At 52.7% G+C, this 19,880-nt stretch overlaps 1 protein-coding gene and 1 pseudogene across 1 annotated transcript; both read right to left on the bottom strand.

Moving 5' to 3' along the window:
- Nucleotides 1-7,626: 7,626 nt before the first annotated feature.
- LOC129637780 (2-acylglycerol O-acyltransferase 3-like) lies at nt 7,627-11,122 on the bottom strand. The gene is made up of 6 exons (XM_055562052.1): nt 10,504-11,122; nt 9,961-10,068; nt 9,630-9,700; nt 9,158-9,362; nt 8,673-8,847; nt 7,627-8,104 (listed from the first exon to the last, which is right to left on the bottom strand). Exons 1-6 carry the CDS (start codon nt 10,574-10,576, stop codon nt 7,735-7,737), a joined length of 1,002 nt encoding a protein of 333 aa, XP_055418027.1. The 5' UTR covers nt 10,577-11,122; the 3' UTR covers nt 7,627-7,734.
- A 1,576-nt stretch (nt 11,123-12,698) lies between these two features.
- Nucleotides 12,699-16,510, bottom strand: LOC129637390 (uncharacterized; annotated as a pseudogene).
- Between the last annotated feature and the right edge of the window lie 3,370 nt (nt 16,511-19,880).

Genomic DNA, 19,880 nt, shown 5'->3' with positions numbered 1-19,880 from the left:
ATCTCCAGATGTCTCCAGCCTCCTCTCAGTGATCACTGACCTTCTCCAGGGGTTGGATTGGGTCAGAATGGGTCAGGCTGGGCAATCTGTTGGGTGGGGTATGGGGCGTGCCACCCAGGTCCAGTGCTTGGATCATTAGGAATCTTTAGGAATCTGAGGGGGACGGGTATCTGAAGAAGCCAGAGAACACACCCACTGGGACCCAGCGGATACTGTATGATCTGGAGTAGACAGCTGATCCTTAATGTGAGCCCCTGCTCTGTTTCTGGGTCTCCTGGAGTATCTAGGCCACTGGGAGGTGAGGCTGGGCATCGGGACGTCTGCCAAAACAAACACACAAACACCGCAGGTGTGTTCCCACCTTTTTTTTAAAGCTTAATGTACTTAAAAATATTTTAAAGCATTTTTTACATTTATATAAAAGCTGTATAGAAAATAGCGTTCTAACATGGAACACATCTCCACCTGTGCTTTACCCTGTTGTAAACACCTTGCATTATTAGGAATGTTTGTTACAACTGATGGAACACATTTGACACAGGACTGTCAGCTAAAGTCTGTAGGTCCCATTCGGGTTTGCTCATTCTGTCCTGCAGTTCTGTGGGTTTTGACAAATATACCTACCATTACATAGAATACAGGATATCCTAATCATCGTAAAAATCCCCTATGCACCATGAAAGTGTTAGTCACTCAGTCGTGTCCGACTCTCTGTGACCCATGGACTACTGATTTCCACCAAGGCTCCTCTGTCCTCGGAATGCTCCAAGCAAGAATAATGAGGTGGGTTGCCATTGCCTTCTCCAGGGGATCTTCCCTACCCAGGGATCGGACCTGGGAATCTGCACTGCAAGCGGTTTCTTTACCAACTGAGCCATCAGGGAAGACCCTGATGCAGCATGGTCCAGCCTTTAATTTCAGTCTCCAGCACAGTCATTGAGGAAGCTGCTGGGGCCCAGAGGTGCCCCTAGGTGAAGACGCCATGCCTGTGTGCGGGGATGCCACAGCACACCTTGTTCTCTTCCAACTGTTGCGTCAGCGGCTCCATGTAGCCAAGTACACCTGTGCGCTTCTGGGCCTCCAGTCCACTGTACTGGGGTCGGGGACCCCCACTTTGCCCAGAACAGGAGACAAGAAGGGTGGTCATAGAGCCACCTGCAAGGCCCCTTCCCTCCCACTGGGATCAACTGAGACAGAGTTCAGGGCTGGCGGAGTTGTGAGAGGCCAGCCTGGGGGCGAGGCTGGCAGCCAAGAAGTCAGGCCCCAGTCTGCGAACCTTCAGCCTGGGAGTAGCCAGCGGTGGGCAGGCATGAGAGCCTGCAATGGGGCCTGTGGAAGGGCGGGAGGAGGCCCCAGGGGATAGCGGGGTTGGGGACGGGGAAGAGCGGAGGGACCCCTCTCCGTATGTGCTGCAGCGCTTCTCACCCAGGCACTCGGCCAGTCTGAAATTGCTAGAAGATCTCGTTCTTCCCCAAAGAGAAGATAGCACTAGAGAGACCTGGGAGAGCAGGGGCTGCCTGGCAGCAGAACTCTGCGCTCCTCCCCCGAAGTGCTGCCCCAGCGGCCGCAGGCAGGCTGCTCCCCCGTGTTCCCACCCTGACTTGAGAAATCCCTCTGATTGCAGCTGCGAAAGCAAAGCGATCCAGGCTGTGCCTCCGGGGCCTCTAGCGGCCAACCCATGGCTAGGACGGCCACCAGCCCTGGACAGGAGACAGGAGTCACCGGCCTTACAGGCGACACCAAAGCTGGTGAGGCACGAGGACCTATCGTCTGAGTCTTCCAGAAAGAGGGAGGAGGGCACTGGGAGATGGAGCTGGACCAGATGCCCCCAGGGGGAGGAAGACAGGGAGGAGGTGACCGCAGGGACTGGGGGTCCTGACACCCAGGGCTCCCCTGCTCACCAGCACACAGGCTGTAGTCCCGGAAGACAGGAAGATGGATGCGATGGGGCAGCTGGAGCAGGTGGGGCTGGAGGCCAGGCAAGAGGCGGGAAAAGCCTCTGGTCTCTGTGCTGAGGGTGCTGAAGACCCCAAGGACCAGGAACCCAAGAGGGTGGAAGCTCCACCAAGAGGTAGTTGTGGGAGGGACCCAGCTCCGTAAGCCTCCAGCTGGGGACACAGGGGAGTGGGGGTGCCATGTTCGGACTTTGAGGGTGACTGTCCCAAGAGTCTACCCTGAAGCCCAGCTCGCACCCAGCACAGAGTTCCAGAGTGCCTCACCGAGATGGGGAGGTGATCTTGGAAATGTCTCCAGATGGCTCAGTGTGGACCCAGGCAGAGACATGGTCTCCTGCCCAAGGTATGTTTCTGTCTCTGTCGAGCCCGTCCAGGTTGAGGACCGCTAGGATCCAAGCCTGGCTCAGGAGTACAAGGAGCAAGGCAGCCAGGCACCCCTGGACTGGAGGTGGGGGCACGACTTGGGAGGACTCTGATTTCAGAGGTTTAAGTCCCAGATCCCCCTTTTGCCCCCTTCTCTCTTCCATAGATTCAGCCCCAATCTGTTCAATCCAGAGATCCCAGGACCGCCTCCCTCCCGATTGGCATCTGGAAGCAGAGAGCCAGTCTGGGAGTTCTCAGGGCTTCAAGGACTCACCCAGCTCCAGGAAGGAGAAGATCCTTTGCAGGACGGCAGACACTTGGAGGCCCCAGGTGATTGGAGAGGTGATTGGAGGTGATTGGAGAAGGCTGGCCTTCTGTAGAGGGGAGTCACACAGGGGCCACTGTGGCTATGATACTACCGTCTTTTGGCTTAATCTCCTGGCCCTGACCCCTGATCTGGGTTCTGCCCTGGTTCGGCCCCCTCTGCTGACCAGCACAATGGACCATCATGATCAGGAGCCCCACAAGGAAAGTATAACTACTACTTGGGCACACAGGGCTCTCACCAGTAAGACAAAAGGGGAGATCAGGGATGTGGCGGAGCGTCTAAGAGTGAGGAAGCTGTTTGGAATTTGTGAAGGTTGGGACTGGCTCCCTGTGTCTTGCGGGGCTGGCAGACGTCTGTGTCAGTGGGGGTCGCCTTGTGTGTGTGTACCCTGAATAGCAGGGTTCCTCATTTGTCACCTGGATATGGCCCCTAATGGGTGGAGGACCCGTACGAGGGTTTGTTACCTAAACCTAGCTTAGCCTTTGTGGGGAGACCTCCAGAGGGAAGGGCTTTGTGGGAAAGGCTAAGGATTGGAAAGCCCCTCCAAGAGAGAGCCCACAGGGCTGTGAGCATGCCCTCCAAGTGGGCTGGGGCCTGTCCTCACCGTGATGATGAGCGTGCTCAACACTGATCGGCGCCAGCTGGTTTCCAGGTCAGGGAAAGTCACCTATTTTGTTGCTGTTGTTGTTTGGCAGTGCCCCGCCTTGTAGATATTTAGTTCCCTGACCAGGGATTGAACCTGGACCCTGGGCACTGAAATCTGGAGTCCTAACTGCTGGACTGCCACGGAATTTCCAGAATGTGACTTTTTTTGTTTAAATTTTATTATTCTTTTAATTGAAGTATAATTGTTTTACAATAGCATGTTGTTGTTGTCGGGGAGGCAGTGTTGTCGACCACTAAATGCTGTCAGACTCTTTGTGACCCATGGACTGCGGCGCTCCAATCTCCCCTGTCCTCCACTATCTCCCCGAGTTTGCTCAAATTCATGTGCATTGAGTCAGTGATGCCATCCTACTATCTCATCCTCTGTTGTCCCCTTCTCCTTTTGCCTTCAATCTTTCTCAGCATCAGGGTGTTTTCCAGCGAGTCAGCTCTTTACCTCAGGTGGCCAAAGTACTAGAGTTTCAGCTTTAGCATCATTCCTTTCAATGGATACTCAGGGTTGTTTCTTTAGGATTGAGTAGTTTGATCTGTATGCAGTCCAAAGGACTCTCAGGAGTCTTCTCCAGCACCACAGTTTGAAAGCATCAGTTCTTCAGTGCTCAGCCTTCTTTATGGTGCAACTCTCAAATCCATCCATGACTATCGGAAAAAAACATAGCTTTGAATATATGCACTTTTGTCTGAAATGTGATGTTTCTGCTTCTTAATAGGCTGTCGAGGTTTGCCAAGTTTTCCTTCCAAGGAGCAGCAGCACCTTTTAATTTCACAGCTATAGTGACTCCCCAGTGATTTTGGAGCCCAAGAAAATAAAGTGTCACTGCTTCCACTCTTTCCCCTTCTGTTTGGCATGAGTGCTGGGATTGGATGCCATGATCTTAGTTTTTTGAATGTTGAGTTTTAAGTCAGCTTTTTCGCTCACCTCTTTCACTTTCATCAAGAGGCTCTTTAGTTCCTCTTCATTTTCTACTTTTAGGGTGGTATCATTTGCCTATGTGAGGTTGTTGATATTTCTCCCAGCAATCTTGATTACAGCTTGTGATTCATCCAGCCTGGAATATTGCATAATGTACTCTGCATATAAGTTAAACAAGTAGGGTGACAGTATACAGCCTTAACAGACTCCTTTTCCAAGTTTGAATGAATCCGTTGTTCCATTTCCCTTGTTAGTTTCTGCTGTGCATGTGGGCTAAGTCGCTTCAGTCATGTCTGACTCTTTGCTACTCTAGGGACTATAGCCCACCAGATTCCTCAGTCCATGGGGTTGTCCAGGCAAGAACACTGGAGCGTGTGGCCATGCCCTCCAGCAGGGGATCTTCCAACCCAGGGATTGTACCCACATCTCCTATGTCTCCTGCATTGCCAGACTGGTTCTTTACTACTAGTGCCACCTGGGAAGTCCCAGTTTCTGGTGTACAACAAGGTGAATCAGCTCTATGTATACATATATCCCCTCCCTCTTGAGATTTCCTCCCACCCCACCTCTATCGCACGCCTCTCGATCATCACAGAGCGCCAAGCCGAGCTCCTTGTGATATGAAGCAGCTTCTCACTAGCTATCTACTCCACACACACTAGTGTATAAATGTCAGTGCTGCCCTCTCAAGGCATCACACTCCATGAACCCTCTCCTGCCCTGTGTCACCAAGTCCGTTTTCTCCATCATCATCTCTATTCCTGCCCTCCAAACAGGTCCATCCGTACCATGCTTCTAGAGTCCATATATATGCGTTAATACAGGATCTTCATGATCTCTTTCTGACTTATTTCACTCTGTATGACAGACCCCAGGTGCACTCATATCACTACAAATGACCCAAATTCACTGATTTTTATGGCTGAGCAATATTCCATCACATACATGTACCACGTGTTCTGTATCGACTCCTCTGTCAGTAAACATTTGGGTTGCTTCCATGCTCACCATTGTAAACAGTGCTGCAGTGAATATTGGAGGTGCATGTATCCTTTCAGTTCAGTTCAGTTCAGTTGCTCAGTCATGTTCGACTCTTTCCCCCATGAATCGCAGCACGCCAGGCCTCCTTGTCCATCACCAACTCCCGGAGTTCACTCAGACTCACGTCCATCGAGTCAGTGATGCCATCCAGCCATCTCATCCTCTGTCGTCCCCTTCTCCTCTTGCCCCCAATCCCTCCCAGCATCACAGTCTTTTCCATTGAGTCAACTCTTCGCATGAGGTGGCCAAAGTACTGGAGTTTCAGCTTTAGCATCATTCCTTCCAAAGAAATCCCAGAGCTGATCTCCTTCAGAATGGACTGGTTGGATCTCCTTGCAGTCCAAGAGACTCTCAAGAGTCTTCTCCAACACCACAGTTCAAAAGCATCAATTCTTCGGCGCTCAGCCTTCTTCACAGTCCAACTCTCACATCCATGCATGACCACAGGAAAAACTATAGCCTTGACTAGATGAATCTTTGTTGGCAAAGTAATGTCTCTGCTTTTGAATATGCTATCTAGGTTGGTCATAACTTTCCTTCCAAGGAGGAAGCGTCTTTTAATTTCATGGCTGCAGTCACCATCTGCAGTGATTTTGGAGCCCAGAAAAATAAAGTCTGACACTGTTTCCACTGTTTCCCCATCTATTTCCCATGAAGTGATGGGATCAGATGCCATGATCTTCATTTTCTGAATGTTGAGCTTTAAGCCAACTTTTTCACTCTCCACTTTCACTTTCATCAAGAGGCTTTTGAGTTCTTCTTTACTTTCTGTCATAAGGGTGGTGTCATCTGCATATCTGAGGTTATTGATATTTCTCCTGGCAATCTTGATTCCAGCTTGTGTTTCTTCCAGCCCAGCGCTTCTCATGATGTACTCTGCATATCCTTTAGGACCATGTTTTTCTCTGGATATATGCCCAGGAAAGGGATCGCAGGGTTATATGATAGCTCAGTTTTAGATTTTTAAGGAACCTCCATGCTGTTCTCCATAGTGGCTAGACCAATTTACATTCCCACTGACAGAGTAGGAGGGTTCCTTTCTTTCCTCACCCTCTCTAGCCTTTGTTGCTTCCCAGAAGGACCTTAAAAAACAACTCTAAATAATCCATGAAATAACCCACAAGGGAAAGAAATCAAGTTCAAAAATCTGGAGCTTAGAGAACACATGGCTGTCTTAGGACAGTGCAACCCAGAACTTTGGGCCCCCTTTCTCCTCTGCCCCATATTCCAACACCAAGGGGACCAGTCACAGAAGCTGGTAAATGAGGTAGAAGAAAGACATTGCTCTTCCCCTTTCTATTCTTTCTTCCCCCAGTTGCCTCTTCTGGCCAAGCAAGCACCCTCCTTGCAGCTAGCTCCCCCTTGCTTGGAGATGGGAAATTGCTACCCTCAGATGAAGACACAAGGGTTGATTGACACAGCAACTAAACATTTCAAGGTACCAACCTTAAGTGAATGTAGAACTTCTCACCTGAGAAGTAACAGATAAGTCAGAGGACTGCCAAGATTTTCATCCAGGTAAAAAGAAAATTCTTCCACCAAATAAATTTTCCAAGACAGTGGAAGACAAAGAGTTGCATTCAGTTACACTCCAACAAGTTCTTTTAAAGTCATGGATACAGACAAAAAGCCAGTTAGGCGATAGGACTGGGCACTCATCAAAGAATTCTATAAGCACGTAAGGTCCCATAGACCTTAGCTGACTATCAAAGTGCCATGCCTGGGGTGATGATGGTGGTGATGGTGATGATGGTAGTCAAGTCATTGGCTCTTATTTTGGAAGTCTCCATTTTTTAAGACTTTAAATGTTGATAATTCACATAGGGATGGGAGGAAATGCCAAAGCAGGTATGTACTTAACTCTGGCATTTCTGTCACTGAGGATTATTCCTACCCTCCCTACTAGCAGGTACCCCTGGCCCTTGTCAGCATTTATTCACAGTATTCACCATCTACTCTATGGTCTCCACCCACCTATATCCTGGCAACTCTGCAAGCTTTCTTCTCCGGGGGTCTCCACTCTCAGGTTCCATCCTGATGCCCAACAATGCTTAGCTAAGCACATGCCTTTATTTACAGAGGGAGATGGGACCAAGCTGAGAGAAGAGACTTAGGCAAGCTCAGGCAGCAGAATGAATTCTCTTGAGGCGAATGCAGGGTCCTGATTCCCAATTTAAGGCAGCAAGTGTGAAACCATTAGGATTGTGGGGATTACACGAGGGTATTCTCACATCCAGAGGGAGAGCCTGAGCTCTGCCAGTGTCTGACTCTACCAAGCAGTGGTGAGAGAACTGGCCTTTATTTACGCAGTAGCATGGCAGTTGGTGGGGGGCTCAGGCACTGGGATCAGGGGCTGGGGGGGCTGTGAGGTGGGGAGAGGTGAGGCCAGGGCTAGATGAAGGTGAGGTGAGTAGAAGCCGGGAGGCCGCAGCTCTCCTTGTGCTCCTCAAACAGTTGCTCCAGAGCCTTCATGTACAGCGTGTGATAGTGGTCCACCTGCTCCTCGGTGGGCTGTGGGCACTGGGGCACCGGGATGGGGTGGCCCACTGCAGGGACAGAGGGACACAGGTCGGGGAGGGGCCTCGGCTGCACGCACAGCAGATAGCGGCCTTCTTCCCTGGACAAGGGCACTCACCCACAGTGGTGATGGGTCTGGCGAGGGGCACCAGGCCCCAGGACTTGGCTGAGAAGAGACCACAGCCCCAGAAGATGCAAGGAGAGAAGCTCAGGAGCCTCTTGATGGTGACCTGGAACAGACGCTGCCAGGAGTCTGGGGCAAAAACCTTAACTCTGAAGATGTCATTCTCCCCAAAGGAGTACACGGGCACCAGGGAGGCGCTGGGAAGGGAGGGGCAAGAGAGAAAATGGCTGGGCACATCAGGGGCTCGAGAAGCACTCCCAAATTCCTCCCCCACAGGTTACCACCTTCCTAGGCATTAGGAGCAAAGGATGGTTCTACAAGAAAGATCTGGATGAAGGGATTTTCTTTCTTAAGACCAATGTGTCCTGGACCTTCCTATATACATTTTCTCACACAGTCTCAACTACAGTGTGGTGGCAAGGCGGGCGTTAGCTGTTTCACAAGAGGTGTGCAAGGTCTTGCCTGTGAGAGGGCATCATAAAAGAATGTGAGCCGAGGGCATACGAGCCCCCAGGGTCCAGCGCTTCGCACTGTGATCCTGTGTGTCTCTCTGCGTGGGAGGAAGCCTGGGGAATGGGCACCAGGGCTGGACACAGAGCAAACACCCAAAGTCTGCCTAGAGCGCCCTCTAGAGGTGGTCACGGTGGAAGCTCTGGGGACACACAGCCCACCTCCAGGGGGCGGGTGTGCACAGATGGAGGGCAGACGACCAGACACTGTGAGGTTCTGACCATTGACGGCAGCCCTGGCTGGGCCCCCGCTCACCCGTGCCTCAGTGCCAGGCGGACGAAGCCTTTACGATTCCGGAGAGTGAGGCAGTGCTCCCCTGGGACGGCATACAGGGCCTCATTGGCCCCTCCGACCACGATGACCACAGCCCTGCCGAGCTGTGGTTGAGATAGAACATAATCCAGGCTCTGACGGTTCACAGAACATGTTCCTGTGGGCATGAGGAGGTTCAGGAACAGTTAGTACCCCCTCATGGGCCCGATAGTCCCTCACCTCTCCCTTAAGCACACTGAGTATTAGACATCATCCCATTCTCGCCAAATTCCCTACCCCTGTGCCCCTGTCCACGTGTCCTACAGTGCCTCTCCCAGCATGGATGCAGGACACTCGGGCCAAGCCACCTCCTGACCCCCATTGTGAACCTGGCCAATTCAAGCCAAGTGCCTGGGGTGGGTGGTGACTGGGGGTCACTCTGGCAGGATTGGGGTGGGGTCACCCTCTGTCACTCAACTCAAACTCACCACAGGACAGAAAGTACTCTCGATGGCCTGGCATGTACAAGAGACAATTCAACATGGCCACTGAGAACCGAAGCCCTGGGAACAGCTGCGAGCAGCCAGTGCCCTCCGTGGCGAAGTTACAGATGCTTCCGACGGCTACGACCCCATGTGGGTGGGACGCTAGCACGTAGTTCCTGTCTGGGGGCAGCTCTGCTGTTTTCACCAGCTGTGGTGGGAGGGGGCAGGATGAAGGAAAGAAAGCAGAGAGGGCAGGCCCCTAGCTGAAAGGGCTTCCCTCCCCACCAAGATCTTGAGAGTTCAGGATAAGATGGGGTCAAAGGCACCAGGATCCACTCTGGAACACCATCCCACCCCCTGCCCCGTTACCTGAACTTAAGCAGCCAGAGGTGAGAAGCCATCATGGGGAGGAGAGAGGAGGTGGGAGGTAAGGGAGTGGGAGGAGTGGAGCATCCCTTGGAGGGTGACCTGTTACCTTAATGGGGAAATAATCAATCAGGTGTTTCCACACAGTGCAGTTCCTCAACCACTGATTTCGCCTTCCACCTTGGGCAGAGAGATAAGGTGGGAAGAATCACTACAGACACCATTTATCACCCCCTTCTACCCGGGCCCTTGTTTTTGTTGTTTAGCTGCTAAGTTGTGTCTGACTCTCTGTGACCCCAAGGACTGCAGCATGCCAGCCTTCCCTGTCCTTCACTATTTCCCAGAGCTTGCTCACACTCGTGTCCATTGAGTCCATGATGCCATCCAACCATCTCGTCCTCTATCACCCGCTTTTCCTCCTGCCCTTGTTTAGCACTCACCTTGCTGGGATGTGTCCCAGTCCAGGAATAACCATACCAAGTAGAGAACAGAGAGATACCAGAGAGAGGTGAAGAGGAGGAAGAAGCCAACAAGGGAAAAGAAAAAGCCTGGGGAACGATGAGAAAGGAAAACGAGTTAGATTGTGAAACCACAGTGACTTCTCCCCTCTCTCCTCACCAGTGAGATCGTTGCCTGTCTCCCTGCTATACTTTGACACGTCCCTCCCTTTGCCCTGGGCTTCCCTAGTGGCTCAGACGGTAAAGCATCTGTCTGCAATGCAGGAGACCCAGGTTCAATCCTTGATTCGGGAAGATCCCCGGAGAAGGAAATGGAAGCGCACTCCAGTATTCTTGCCTGGAAAATCCTGTGGACGGAGAAGCCTCGTAGACTACAGTCCGTGAGGTCGGGAAGAGTGGGACAGGACTGAGACTTCATGTCCCTCTCTTTGCCCTGGTGGTCCAGTAGTGGGGGCTCCAGTCTTCCTCCCTCTACCCTCCCCTTTTCCCACCTTCCCAATTGGACCCCTGCCCGGATCCCCTTACCCAGGAAGCAGAAACAGAGCACGTATTGGTAGGTGCTCAGTATTTCTAACCACTGTTTCTTTAAGGTTTTCATGCTGGGGTGGGTGGTAGGGTGGTGGAGACTCCCAGGTGCTCCCCTTCCGCCAGCAGGGTTCCCGAACCAGGAAAAATGGGATGAAGGCTTTGGTTAGAGCACAGGAAATCTTTCTGGTCTGAGTGGCCAAGCGCTTGGAGCCTCCCAGGATCGCTTGTAGGGGGCTGTGTGCATGGGGAGACTCTCTCATCAGAGCCCCAGAGGTCTCCAGTCTGCTCTCACTTATCATGAACTTCTCCAGTGGGTTGGTCTGGGCTGGTCCCCTCTTGCGACTGGGAAATGGCCTAGGGGGCGTGCCGTGGAGGCCCAGCCCTCGGTGCATTAGAAATCATTGTGGGCAGGAGTTGCAGAAGAAGCCAGAGAGCCCACCCACTGGGTCCCAGCCCTATGTGATCTCGCCGTTTCTGGACGAGCGCGCCCTAGTGTTTGAGTCTAGGAGTGTCTAGGGCACTCAGAGGCGTTAATTAGCGCCGGTATCTCAACCCCGAGGACAAACACACCAACACACAAATTTATTCCCAGGTTGAATTTCAGTCGCCAGCCACACTCCTCCAGGGGCTTGAGGCCAACTAGATAAACAGGAGGTGCCTGTGGGCGGGGACCGGGTAGCACAGGGTCTGATCTTTAAACAGCTGCGAGAGCCGCTCAACTGAGACGGGAGAACGAGAGCAGCGCGTGCGCATGCGCTGAAGTACCCCTTCAGCCCCCACAGCCCACACAGTTGTACCCGGATGGGAGCCCCCACTGTGGGCAGAAGAGGATCAAGAGGGGTGATCGCTGAGATGCTTTGACGTCCCCTTCCCTCTAAAGGGATCCAGTGGGACAGAGTTCAGGGCTGGTGGGTTTGCCAAATGCCAGCCTGGGGGCGGGGCTGGCACCAAGTATTCAGGCCCCAACCTGGGACCTTCACCTCCCAACCATGCGGGGGCCTTGAGCCCGGGAGGGGGCAGTGGGCTGGGGAGCCTGGGGGCAGAGTAGGCAGAGGTTTCAGGTGTGGAAGGGCAGGAGAAGGCCCTGGGGCCTGGAACATTCGTAGAGCCACTCTCAGCAGCGGCCCAATGTTTCCTGTGTCTTTCCACCCAGAACCCCGGTGGGTTCAGAAACTGTGGAGGGCCTCATTCTCCCCCAAAGAGAAGACTGGCACCGGGGAGGCTGTGGGGGCACAGGGGACACCTGATTCCGGGGTCCTGGAAGCGGGGCTCCTCCCCAGCCGCCTTGCCCCAGAGGCCAGGCCCAGCTACCAACTCCCCACCCCGCACCTCCCGGGTTCCTCACCGGTGTTCCAGTGCCAACTTGACACATCCCTTCTGATTGCATATCTGCAAGCTCAACGATCTGATCTGGGATCTGGGCATTGACTCCAGCTGGTCCCTGGGCTCACCCAAGGCCAGAGGTCTGGGCCAGTGGGGCTTGCCATGTGGGTGGTACCCTGACTAGCAGGGCTCCCCGTTTAACCCCAGAGCCTGTCCCTGAGGGGTAGAGGATGTGCAGGAAGCTTTAATTCCTAAGGAATAGCTTAGGCCCCAGTGGAGAGACCTCTGGGGTCATGGCTTTTTCAGAAATGCTAAGAACTGGGGACCCCCTGTAAGAGAGCGTCCACTGGGCTGGGCACACCTTAAGTTGACTGGGGCTGGTCCTCACCGTGACCATGGCCCAGTTCAACAATGACCAGAGGTGATGAACCAGTAGTTTTCAGGTCAAGGAAAGTGTTCTTTCTTCTTGTTGTTGAGCTCCGCTGTGCCTTGTGGGATTTTATTTCCTGACTAGGGACTGAACCAGGGCCCTAGGCAGTGTGAACTCACAGTCCCGTCCATTGTACCACCTGGGAATTCCTGGATCATCACTTTTTAAAATAATTTTTTAATGAAAAGAAAATTGGACTTCCCTGGTGGTCCACACTTAGGAATCCTCTTGGGAAGGCAGGAGTTTTGAGTTCGATCCCTGGTCTGGGAAGATTCCACATGCCATGAGGCAACTAAGTCTATGTGCTACAACTACTGAGCTGGAGCCACAGCTACTGAAACCTGAGCATTCTAGAGTCTGTTCTCAGCAACATGGAAGCCAGGGCCATGAGACGCACGCACACTGCCAGGAGAGAGTAGCCCTGGCTTTGGGCAACTAGAGAAAGCCCTGCCTGTCAAAGCAAGACCAATGCGGCTAAAAATGAAATAGAAAAAAATTAAATTAAAAAAGCATTACAAATATTTCAAAGTATTTATTTCTCATTGGCTGTGCTGGGTCTTTGTGCTGTGTAAGGGCTTTCTCTGGTTACAGTGAATGGGGGTACTCTGCCTTGCTGTGCATGGACTCCTCATTGTGGAGCCTTCTTTAGTTTCAGAATACAGGCCCTAGGCTCATGGCTTCAGTTGTCATGGCTCCCAAGCTCAGGAATTGGGGCTCCTGGTCCCCAGAGCTGCCAGGTTTGAGTGGCCTTTGGGCTTAGTTGATCCTTAGCATCCTTAGTTGCTCTGTGGGATCCTCTCGGACCAGGGGTCCCATCTGTGTCCCCTGCACTGGCAGGCCTGTTCCCGTCCACTGGCTCATATAAAGTCCCTTACAATATTTCACTGGTGCCATGCCTGTGATCATGATGGTGGTGGTGATGGACATGATAGTGATAAATTCATTGGCTCTTCTTTTGCCAAACTCTTTTAAATTTTTTGATCCTAATAAGTTACTTTTGGCAAGAGTCCCTTCTCAATGAGTGAATGAGGTCATGTGGACCTAATGCTGGGCTTGCAGTAGGACTTCATGCTGCTGCTGCTGCTAAGTCGCTTCAGTCGTGTCCGACTCTGCGCGACCCCATATACGGCAGCCCACCAGGCTCCTCTGTCCCTGGGATTCTCCAGGCAAGAACACTGGAGTGGGTTGCCATTTCCTTCTCCAACGCACGAAAGTGAAAAGAAAAAATTGAAGTCACTCAGTCATGTCTGACTCTTTGCGACCCCATGGACTGCAGCCCACCAGGCTCCTCCATCCATGGGATTTTCCAGGCAAGAGTACTGGAGTGGGGTGCCATTGCCTTCTCTGATAAAATAAATCCCTGCATCAGGTGATCTCCCAGCCCCGAGGGAACAGGAAAGATGGGAGGAGAGGCAGAAGGAAGTGGTGTACTTAACTCTTTCTTTTCTATCACGAAGGCTCATTGCAACTCTCCCTTCTCACAGGTACTCTTGACCCTTGTCAGCTTTTGGTCACAGTATTTCACCATCTACCCTATTGTCTCCACCTACCTAAATGCTGTTCACACTTCAGAGAATAGTTCTTCATGGATCTACCCTCCCCAATACCATTCTGATGCCCTATATCTCTTAGCTAAGCAGATGCCTTATTTAGAGGGAGAAAGACCCCAGCCAAGGGAAGAGACTTAGGCGGAAGCTGAAAGAGCAGAATTCAGTCTCTGGGAGGAGAATTCAGGGCCCTGCTATCAGTCTAAGGGAGCAAGTCTGTCTCTATTAGGTGGAGATGGAACACCCGTGTGCAGGCTCACTCCCAGAGAGACTCTACGAAGCAGTGGTGAGAGAACTGGCTCTTATTGGCACAGCAGCATGGCAGTCGGTGGGGGGGCTCAGGCACTGGGATCAGGGGCTGGGAGGCTGTGAGGTGGGGAGGGGTGAGGCCAGGGCTCGATGAAGGTGAGGCGAGTAGAAGCCAGGATGCTGTAGCTCTCCTTGCACTCCTCGAACAGTTGCTCCAGGGCCTTCATGTAGAGCACGTGACAGTGATCCACCTGCTGCTCAATGGGCTGTGGGTGCTGGGGCACCGGGGTGGGGCAGTCGACTGCAGGGTCGGGGGACACAGGTCAGGGAGGGACCTCGGCTGCACACAGCTGATAGCGGCCTTCTTCCCTTAAGCCAGGCACTTACCCACAGTGGTGATGGGTCTGGCGAAGGGCACCAGACCCAGGCCCTGGCTGAGAAGAGACCACGGCCCTAGAAGATGCAAGGAGAAATGTCCACGAGCTTCTTGATGGTGACCTGGAACAGACGCTTCCAGGAGGCTGGGGCAGAAGCCTTAACTCTGAAGATGTCATTCTCCTCAAAGGAGTACACGGGCACCAGAGGGGCACTGGGAAGGTGGGGAGACAAGAGAGAAGAGGGCTGGTCAGATCAGGGGCTCTAGGAGGGTCCCCACATTCCTCCCCCACAGGTTCCCACTTCCCAAGGCCATCTGAAGCAAGTGATGGTGCTACAAAGAAATATCTAGAAGAAGGGACTTACCATTTCTTAAGATTAATGTATACTCTAACTTTGGAGAAGGCAATGGCACCCCACTCCAGTACTCTTGCTTGGAAAATCCCATGGGCGGAGGAGCCTGTTAGGCTGCAATCCATGGGGTTGCTAAGAATCAGACACGACTGAGCGACTTCACTTTCACTTTTCACTTTCATGCATTGGAGAAGGAAATGGCAACCCACTCCAGTGTTCTTGCCTGGAGAATCCCAGGGACGGCGGAGCCTGGTGGGCTGCTGTCTGTGGGGTCACACAGAGTCGGACACGACTGAAGTGACTTAGCATAGCATACTCTAACTTCTTATATACATTTATATAAGTATACATATATATACTTCTTATATACATTTTCTCATACAGTCTTAACTACAACGTGTTGAGAGCTGGGTGGCAAGGTGGATGTTAACCCTATTTCACAAGTAAAGGAGCATGCAAGGTATTGCCTGTGAGAGGGCGTCATAAAAGAATGTGAGCTGAGGGAGACTTAGCCCCAGGGTCCAGCGATTCGCACTGTGATCCTGTGTCTCTGCGTGGGAGGAAGCCTGGGGAATGGGCACCAGGGCTGGGCACAGAGGAAACACCCAAGGTCTGCCCAGAGCGCCCTCTAGAGGTGGTCACCGTGTAAGCCGTGGGAACACACAGTCCACCTCCAGGGGGCGGGTGTGTAGGCATAGAGTGTAGATCCCCAGACACACTGTGAGGCTCTGACCATTGAAGGCATCCCCGGCTGGGCCCCCGCTCACCCGTGCCTCAGTGCCAGGTGGACGAAGCCTTTACGATTCCAGAGAGTGAGGTAGTGCTCCCTGGGATGGCAGAGAGGGCCTTCTGGGCTCCCCCGACCTGGATGACCACAGCCTGGCCAAGCTGGGGCTGTGAAAGAATAAAATCCGGGCTCTTGTGGCTTGTAGAACATAGTCCTGTGGACAAGAGGGGGGTGCAGGAACAGTGAGTACCTCCTCCTTGGACCTTTAGTACCTCATCCTGCCCTTTAGCTCAGGAAGGGTGAGATACCACCCCTTTCTTTCCAAACTCCTTCCCCCTGTGCCCCAGTCCATGTACCCTACAGCACCTCTCCCAGCAGGGATGCAGGACACTTGCTCCAAAGCCACTTCCTGACCCCTCGGTGAGCCTGGTCAATGTTCAAGCCAAGTGCCTGCAGTGGGTGGTGAGCGGGGACCACTCTTTCTGGATTGAGGTGGTGTTGCCTTCTGTCACTCAGCCCTGGATTCACGCAGGCCGTAACATGGACTTCACAGACTAGGCGGTGGGACATGCCATTCAGCGTGAACCTGAGAACCGAGACGCTGGGAACTGCTGGGAGGAGCCAGTGCTCTCAGCGCAGGAGTTACAGAAGCTTCCGACGGCCACGGTCCCATGTGGGTGGGACATTGGCACATAGCTCCTGTCTGGGGGCAGCTCTACTGTTTTCACCAGCTGTGGTGGCAGGGGGCAGGATGAGGGAAAGAAAGCAGAGAAGGCAGGCCCCCAGCTGAAAGGACTTCCCTCCTCACCAAGAGACTTGAGAGTTCAGGATCTAAGATGGTGTCTATAGTAACTAGCACGAGGGTCCACTCGGGAACACCATCCCACCCCCTGCCCCGTTACCTGAACGTAAGCAGCCAGAGGTAAGAATCCATCATGGGGAGGAGAGAGGAGGTGGGAGGTAAGGGAGCAGGAGGAGTGGAGCATCTCTTGGAGGATGACCTGTTACCTTAAAAGGGAAGTAATTGCTCAGGTGTTTCCAAGCAGTCCATTTCCTCATCTCCGGAGAACCCTTCCGCCTGGGGCAGAGAGATGGGCGCCGGGGGGAAGAGTTACTATAGACACCATTTATCACCTCTCACTACCGGGGCCCTTGTTTAGTAACCTTGGGGAGCTGTATCCTGGTCCAGAAAGAATCACACCATGTAGAGAACAGCGAAAATCAGATGGAGGTAAAAAGGAGGAAAAAGGCTAGAAGGGAAAAGATAGGGCCTGAGGAAAGATGAAAAAGGAAAATGACCTAGATTGTGAAACCATGATGACGTCCCCACTCCATGCTGACAAATAAGATCCCTGGGCATCTCCCAGCTGACTTCTGGCCCCTCCTCCCTATGCCCCTCGCGTCCAAGAATGGGGTGGGGGTCTGTAGCATTTTTCTCCCCACCCTCCCCCTTCCTTTCGTCCATCATGGACCCCACAGCCTACTCTCCTCACACAGAAAGAGTCAACAGAGCATGTATTTGTAGATGTTCAATACTTCTAGCCACTGTTTCTGCAGGATTTTCATAGTGGGGGAGGGCAGCCGGGTGGTGGAGAATCTCTGGTGCTCCCCTTTTGCCAGCAGGACTCTCTGCTATGCTAAGTCACTTCAGTCGTGTCTGACTCTGTGCAACCCCATAGACGGCAGCCCACCAGGCTCCCTCATCCCTGGGATTCTTCAGGCAAGAACACTGGAGTGGGTTGCCATTTCCTCCTCCAATGCATGAAAGTGAAAAGTGAAAGTGAAGTCGCTCAGTCGTGTCCGACTCTTTGCGACGCCATAGACGGCAGCCCACCAGGCTCCTCCGTCCATGGGATTTTCCAGGCAAGAGTACTGGACTGGGTTGCCATTGCCTTCTTCTTCTGCTGCTGCTGCTAAGTCACTTCAGTCGTGTCCGACTCTGTGCGACCCCATAGACGGCAGCCCACTAGGCTCCCCCATCCCTGGGATTCTCCAGGCAAGAACACTGGAGTGGGTTGCCATTTCCTTCTCCAATGCATGAAAGTGAAAAGTGAAAGTGAAGTTGCTGAGTCGTGTCCCACTCCTAGCGACCCCATGGACTGCAGCCCTCCAGGCCCCTCTGTCCATGGGATTTTCCAGGCGAGAGTACTGGAGTGGGTTGCCATCGCCTAGGACTCTGGAAAAAGGATGCTGGTTTTTCTAAGAGTCCTGGAAGCCTTTCTGGTCTAGTGGCCAAGCCCTTGTGGCCTCTGGGGATCTCTTGCAGGGGCTGTGTGGATGTGGAGACTCTTGGGTCCAGAGCCCCAGACGTTTCAGGCCTCCCTACACACTGATCATGAACTTCTCCAGTGGGTCAGTCCTGGCTGGCCACTGGGTAGGGCAGGGAGGCAGGGCAGGGAGCGTGCCACAGAGGTCCACCCCGAGGTGCAACCGAAATCCTGTGGGGCAGAGGTTGCAGAAGAATCCAGAGAGCCCACCCACTGGGTCCCAGCCCCGACTGTGTGATCTTGAAGATCCTGGACAAGCCCCCTTGTCCGTTTGTGGGCCTCTGGGAGTGTCAAGGCCACAAGGAGACGTGGCTTGGAGAGGGTATCTCATCCCCAAGGTCAAACACATCAGTGTCACAAGTATTTTCCGACTTTTAATTTCAGGCCTTGCCCAGAGTCACTGAGGGGGCCAGTGGTTGCCTAAGTGAGGAGGAGGTGCCTGTGGGCGGGGACACGTACCGAGCCCTGAGCTCTTGGAACAACTACGTGCGTGGCTCCATCTGAGCGGGAGTGGGCCCCCTGGTTCCTTGTAACCTAATCGGGGTCGCCACTGTGGGCTGAGGAGTAGTCAAGAAGGGTGGTCACTGAGATGCCTTTAAGTCCCCTTCTCTGCTGAGGGATTCACTGGGACAGAGTTCATGGCTGTCACCTTGGCCAGAGTCCAGCCTGGGTTCGAGGCCGACAACCAAGTGTTCAGGTCCCGTCCTGGGACTCCCAAGCCTGACCATGCCGGGGCCTGAGCCTGCAGTGGAGTTGGGGACAGAGCAGGTAGATGCCGGTCTCATCGTCAGTGTGGATAAGCGTGAGGATCAGCAGCAGGAGGATACAGAGCACGTGGAACATTGGCAGGGCCACTGTCATCAGTGGCTACACCTCCGCCTCTGCCCTTCCCTGGGTGCAGCTAGCTCCCTCTTGTTGTGAGTGAAAGTCATTCAGTTGTGTCCGACTCTTTGGAACCCCATGGGCTGTAGCCTGCCAGGCCCCTGTGTCCATGGAATTCTCCAGACCAGAATATGGGAGTGGGTAGCCTTTCCGTTCTCTACAGGATCTTCCCGACCCAGGGATCGAACTGGACTCTCCTGCATTGCTAGTGCATTCTTTACCAGCTGAAGAAGTGAAAGTTGCTCAGTCGGGTCCGACCATTTGCAATCCCATGGACTTTACTCTAACCAGCCGGGTTCCACTGTCCTTGGGATTCTCCAGGCAAGAATACTGCACTGGGTTGCTATGCCCTTCAACAGAGGATCTTCCTGATCCAGGGATTGAACCTGGGTCTCCAGCATGCCAGGTTGATTATTTACATCTCAGCCACCAGGGATGCCTTTAGCACCTGAGTTACCAGGGAATTCCTACCCTCAGACGCAGATGCATGTGTTGATTGCTAACCCACCTGAACATTTCTAGACATGAATGTTAAGTGAATGTAGAACTTGTCACCTGAGAACGACCCAAGGAATTCATGAGACTGCTAAGACTTTTCACTTGGATAGAGAAAATTCTTCTACTGAATAAAATTTCTAGCATGGTGGAGAGCAAATCGATTTGTACTCAGTTACTTTGCAAAAGGTGCTTCTCATTTCAGTCATGGACACAGGCACAAAGATAGTCAGCTAGTAGGAGGGACGTGAGTCAAGATAGCAAATAAGAGGCACGTAAGTCAAAGGATGCTATGACCACACAAGTTCCCTCCCAATGTTTCAGCAGATCCTTGGTACTTCACTGATGCCATGGCCTGATGATGATGGTGGTGATGGACATGATGGTGATACATTCATTGGCTCTTATTTTCCCAAACTCTTTTAAATTTTTTGATGTTAATAAGGCAATTTTGAGAAGAGTCTTTCTCACCCAGTGAATGAAGTTCCTGTGGACCTAATGCTGGGCTTGCAGTAGGGCTTCATATGGTAAAATAAATCCCTGCATCACGTGATCTCCCAGCCCCAAGGGAACAGGAAGGAGTGGAGGAGATGCAGATAGGAAACTCTTTCTTTTCTATCACAAGAGGTCAATCGAAATCGCCCTACTTCAGGTACCCTTGACCCTTGTCAGCCTTTGTTCACAGTATTTCCCCAGCTACCCTATGGTAGCTTACCTATACCTGT

Source organism: Bubalus kerabau, chromosome 23, assembly GCF_029407905.1.
Source record: "Bubalus kerabau isolate K-KA32 ecotype Philippines breed swamp buffalo chromosome 23, PCC_UOA_SB_1v2, whole genome shotgun sequence".
In the NCBI taxonomy this organism is placed as follows: domain Eukaryota; kingdom Metazoa; phylum Chordata; class Mammalia; order Artiodactyla; family Bovidae; genus Bubalus; species Bubalus kerabau.
Note: the sequence above shows the minus strand (reverse complement) of the source record. Positions and strands in the feature narration are given on the sequence as shown.

Coding starts and splice junctions, on each gene's coding strand:
- LOC129637780 (XM_055562052.1), bottom strand. CDS start 10,576: ATGAAAACCTTAAAGAAACAGTGGTTAGAAATACTGAGCACCTACCAA. Junction 9,701..9,960: donor CTGGGACACATCCCAGCAAG/GTGAGTGCTAAA, acceptor TCTCTGCCCAAG/GTGGAAGGCGAAATCAGTGG. Junction 8,848..9,157: donor AGAGTACTTTCTGTCCTGTG/GTGAGTTTGAGT, acceptor TCATGCCCACAG/GAACATGTTCTGTGAACCGT.